General features: G+C 51.3%; 1 protein-coding gene across 1 annotated transcript in view; it reads right to left on the bottom strand.

Moving 5' to 3' along the window:
* Positions 1–1,051: 1,051 nt before the first annotated feature.
* Positions 1,052–4,263, bottom strand: part of LOC103615569 (ATP-sensitive inward rectifier potassium channel 12) — a 31,633-nt gene continuing 28,421 nt past the window's right edge. The window contains exon 3 of the mRNA XM_008633629.2: positions 1,052–4,259. Coding sequence (XP_008631851.1) covers positions 4,104–4,259 — 156 coding nt within the window. The 3' untranslated portion in view covers positions 1,052–4,103. The remainder of the gene's footprint in view (positions 4,260–4,263) is intronic.

Raw genomic sequence — 4,263 nt, 5'->3', positions numbered from 1 at the left:
CGTGTTTGGGGGGGAGATGGCGGGGGGATGGTGTCCTGGGAGTGGGCAGCAGGACAGATGTGCACAGCTGGTGGGCGAGGGGATGGGTAGCGTCAGGTCGGGCACTGTCCCATGTCCTGTCCCTGCTCGTGATGCAGCTGGATCCTGCCCTGTGCCAGCCCCCCCACAGCAGCATTCCTGAACTGGGGGGTGGGAGAGCAGGATGGGGTCGGAGTGCCGGACACAGCTGCCACACTCACTTCAGCGTGCAAGAAATGGGAGGGGGGGATACACATGGGACTCGTTTGGTTGTCAGCACGAGAGGAAAGGAAAGAGCAGGAGGGTTTAAAAATAAACGTATTTGTTCTGCCTTATTAAAGATAGAAAAGGTGGCTCTGAAATCATCTCCTACAAAAGGTTTGAAGGTCAAGCAGGCACCGAATCGCGAAAGGTTGAGCGCTAAGTGATTGTCCCAGCCCTGAAAGACAAAGTGCACTAAATTCGGGGATGAGAAGCTAAGGCTCGTCCCGATGACCCCCGGCCCCGGGCACGGCCCCCGGCCAAGTGAGGACCCTCCGTCTGCCAGGGCACAGAATGCTCTTCCCGGAGGTGGATTTGGGGCGCAGGGATGCGGCTGCTTTCTGCTCTCACTGGGGTGTTTTTTGGGGTGAAGCCAAGTGGGAGCAGCAGCAGGTCCAGCCCCCGAGCCCCGGCTGGGGAGGCTGCTGCTGCCGGAGGCTGCCCCGAGCCCCGGCCCAGGGCAGTCCCTGCGGGATGCTGGCCAAGAGGATTAGCGGCTCTCTCCTTTCTCGGACTCCTGCCATCCTTCAAGGATCAAGTGCAACGCCGGAGTGAACTCCAGGGACGGAGCTGGCTTGCTCGAGGAAATGGCCGGCGGCTGGTATTTTGGGGGGGGGACGGGGATATTTCTCCTTGCTCGTCTCCAAGCCTCTTCTCACAGGGACTCCGCTCCACAAAAACCCACACCACCAGAGCATCCCTGTGCCTTCCCAGCCCCCTAAGGAAACCCAAGTGCTGAACTTGGGCTTTTTCCACCCTTTTTTTTTTTTTCTTTTTTACCCCTTTCTTTGACAGTTGATGGGATTTAAGCTATGGCTGGGGGGCCTTCCCGATGCTCCCTGGTGGTAGGAAAAAAGACCAGTAGCTCCGAGCACTCACAGGGAGGCAAAAATCATATTTATACACTATGTACCGGCATGGTCCAGCGTCAGGACTAGGACTATACAGTAGATATAGAACATCTCACCAGAGCTAGACCCTCACTAGCAGGGTTTGGGGCAGAGGTGTGTCAACAGGGGCCAGGAAAGGTCTGAAATCCCCTCACCGTGCCAGCCACTGGCGCTCCCTGTCCCAGTTCACATCCTCCTACACAGCAGTTTAAAAATACATCTGTATATATTATTCTATTCTCCCAGGTAACACTGTACAATCATAGAAGTTTCTTTAAAAGCAATAATTTACTTAAAGACATCTCTATTTCTCTTTAGTTTTTATACAAATATTTACTGTGATATATATATATATTTATAAAGAAGTTAACCCTCTGAGGACTCTACAGCAGCAAGATGTGCACCTTTTATTTTTTTAATAATTATTATTTATTCAAAAGAACCTAAAACCACTTAAAAGCATTTGTTTTAAAAAAATAAATAAGTAGTGCTCACACAAAATCTCTCTGCCCCCCCTCCATCCTTCCCACCCCCCAGATGCTGTGGTGCAAAAAGCAGGGGGTAAAAGCATCCCCCCAGGAGCAAAGGGATTGGTGATGGGATGGCATCCGCCTTTGCTGCCTTAGAAACATAAATGTCATGGCTGGAGCTCAATGGCACGTCCCTACATGTCCTCACTTTCGGGGACAACGCATTTGGGGCACTCAGTGCTGAAAATCTGCCTCCCAGTGCTGCCCCTGGAGAAGGTTTTCTCCCAGTGGTTTTTATTGGAAGCCAAAAACAGAGCAGCCCCTTGGTGGGCAGTGTGGGGCCATGGTGACAGACACTGGTGGGAAGAAACTCTTGCAGGGATGATGTCCCAGTCCCCAACACAGTGCTCCGTGGCATGGGGCAGTGGGATGCTCGGGGCAGCTGCTCCCCAGAGCCCTTGGCAAGAAGATGGGGATGGGGACACAGGACAAATCCTGCTTCTGCCATCTATGTTTGGACATGACACAGCAAGTCCTGACCCCAGAACACGGCTTCCCTGGTGTGAGCTGTGGGGGGAAAAAGCACCGGGAGCCCATCACAGCAGAAATGCTGTGGAGGACCCCGCTGTTGAGCCCCTCTCCCCAAGGGCTCCATGCCCAGGGTCAGATGTGGGATGCCCATGGATACAAAGCCTTTCCCATGGCCACAGGGAGCAGGGAGCCAGATTTTGGCTCCCAGAGCACCAACGAGCAGCACAACCAGATGAAGAGACCCACAAACCTGCACCTTCCTGACTCCTTCCCTCTGTGGGGAGCAGGGCAGGAGCACAGGCTTCCCACGCATGGGGGGCTTTGCCTTGTGCCGGAGCTAAAGCTAAACCAGGTTGTCACCAAGGCCAGCCTGAAAGGCAGTGGATGATGGGATGTGGGTGCTGCAGAGCAAAAGGGGCATCACCCAGAGGGGGGGATGCAGGTCGGGGCTGTGGAGAAGGGCTGGGACACGGGATGAGTTCGCATCTCTAAGGCACAATCCACCTTGAGGCTGGGACACAGGGATGGGCTGGCTGAAGCACAAGATGGGGTGATTTTCTCAACTGGCATCTGTTGTTTTGGGGAAAACATCTGTCTCTGAAGCAGGACTCTCTGGTGGGTTGGGAATTCATAAAGCCCAGCCTGGCACGGACACAGCTCCAGTACTAGAAGAAGTGCAGCCCAACAAGATGACTTTCACATTGATTTCCACGTTTGAAAATATTCTTCAAGGAAGAAAAATACCAAATTGGTTGGAAAAGTGGGGAAACACCCAATTTTGAGAGCTCTCCACTCTCATTTTTGTGCTTTTCACTGTTTTGTCCCAGTTATGGTGAACCTTAGGAATTCCCCATCAGAGATGTTGGGGGAAACCCAACACTTCAGCAGCTGATGCTCCAGACCCCATTTCCACCCAGAAACCCAGCATTTCCAGAAATTGGCTAATTACCATGTTTACAGTGCTTTTTTCTGTCACAGTCCTGCTTATCCTTATTACCTCCTTTGCCAATGATTCCACTACTTTCTTTCACTGCCACTGACCTCCAGTCACTTACATCTGTTTTCTGCCTATGAAGCCATGCCAGTGGTAAAAAACCACCCCAAAATTGGATGCAATCTTAACTTTTAGCTCTTGCATCTACCCAACAAGTCACCCCCTCAAAGAACCCGGTGGCTTCTTCATTCCCTTGTTCATTTTTAAAAAATACTGAATGACTTCTTTCAGATTTAATATTATTATTATTATTGTTATAATAATAATTATTATTATTATTTTAGTAAACAGTCTCCCAAACGGTGCGGTGAAAAAATTAAAAACCCTCTCACCTCCCTCCCCTTTTTTTTCCCCAAATTAAAAAGAAGTACGTTAATGTTGCATGTTATTTCAAGTGTTGTTCTTGTGCAGCTGAACCAGACTGCCTGCCGAAGGAGCAATTGTTTTGTTGTTGCTGCTCAGTTAAAAAATAAAAGGAAAAAAAAAGAAAGAGAGAGAGAGAGAGTAAGATTTGTTTCCTGATATTTCCTCTTTTTGGATCTCGCAGTGCTCAGCTCCAGGAAAACACTGGCGTTTTCCCCGTGGGGAGAGAAAAGCCCCACGGGGCCGCGCGGGGTGAGCGCCTGCCTGCACCCCACGGACCCTCCTCTTCTCATCCTTCCTTCTGTCCATCCATCCATCCATCCGTCCATCCATCCCCCAGAGCCGTGGGCCCTGCCATGGGCGCCAGGCACAGGGGACGCGCCGTGGCCTGCCACCGTCCCCTCCTGCAGACCGCTCAGTGGTTATTGCGATGAAACTGAAAACTATGAACGATACTAATTTCTCAAGCATTCCTATGGCACTTGCATTGTTCTGCATAATTTGAGCGGGTTGTAGGGGAAGAGATTAGAGGAGGAAAAAAAATACCCTTGGAAAAGTCAACGGAAGGACCAAGAGTCATATTTCCGACTCCCTCCTGTACGACCGCTGATCCAACGCTATTGTGGCTTGAAGCCTGTCGAACTCATGCCTGTTGTCCGGGCTGAGGTCCTCCAGACCCCGGCTGTCATCATCTTCCTCTTCCTCGTCGCGGCTCATGAAGGCCAGCTCGCTCTCG

This window comes from Corvus brachyrhynchos, unplaced genomic scaffold, assembly GCF_000691975.1.
Source record: "Corvus brachyrhynchos isolate BGI_N302 unplaced genomic scaffold, ASM69197v1 scaffold5, whole genome shotgun sequence".
NCBI lineage: Eukaryota > Metazoa > Chordata > Aves > Passeriformes > Corvidae > Corvus > Corvus brachyrhynchos.
This window is presented reverse-complemented; position numbering and strand designations above follow the sequence as displayed.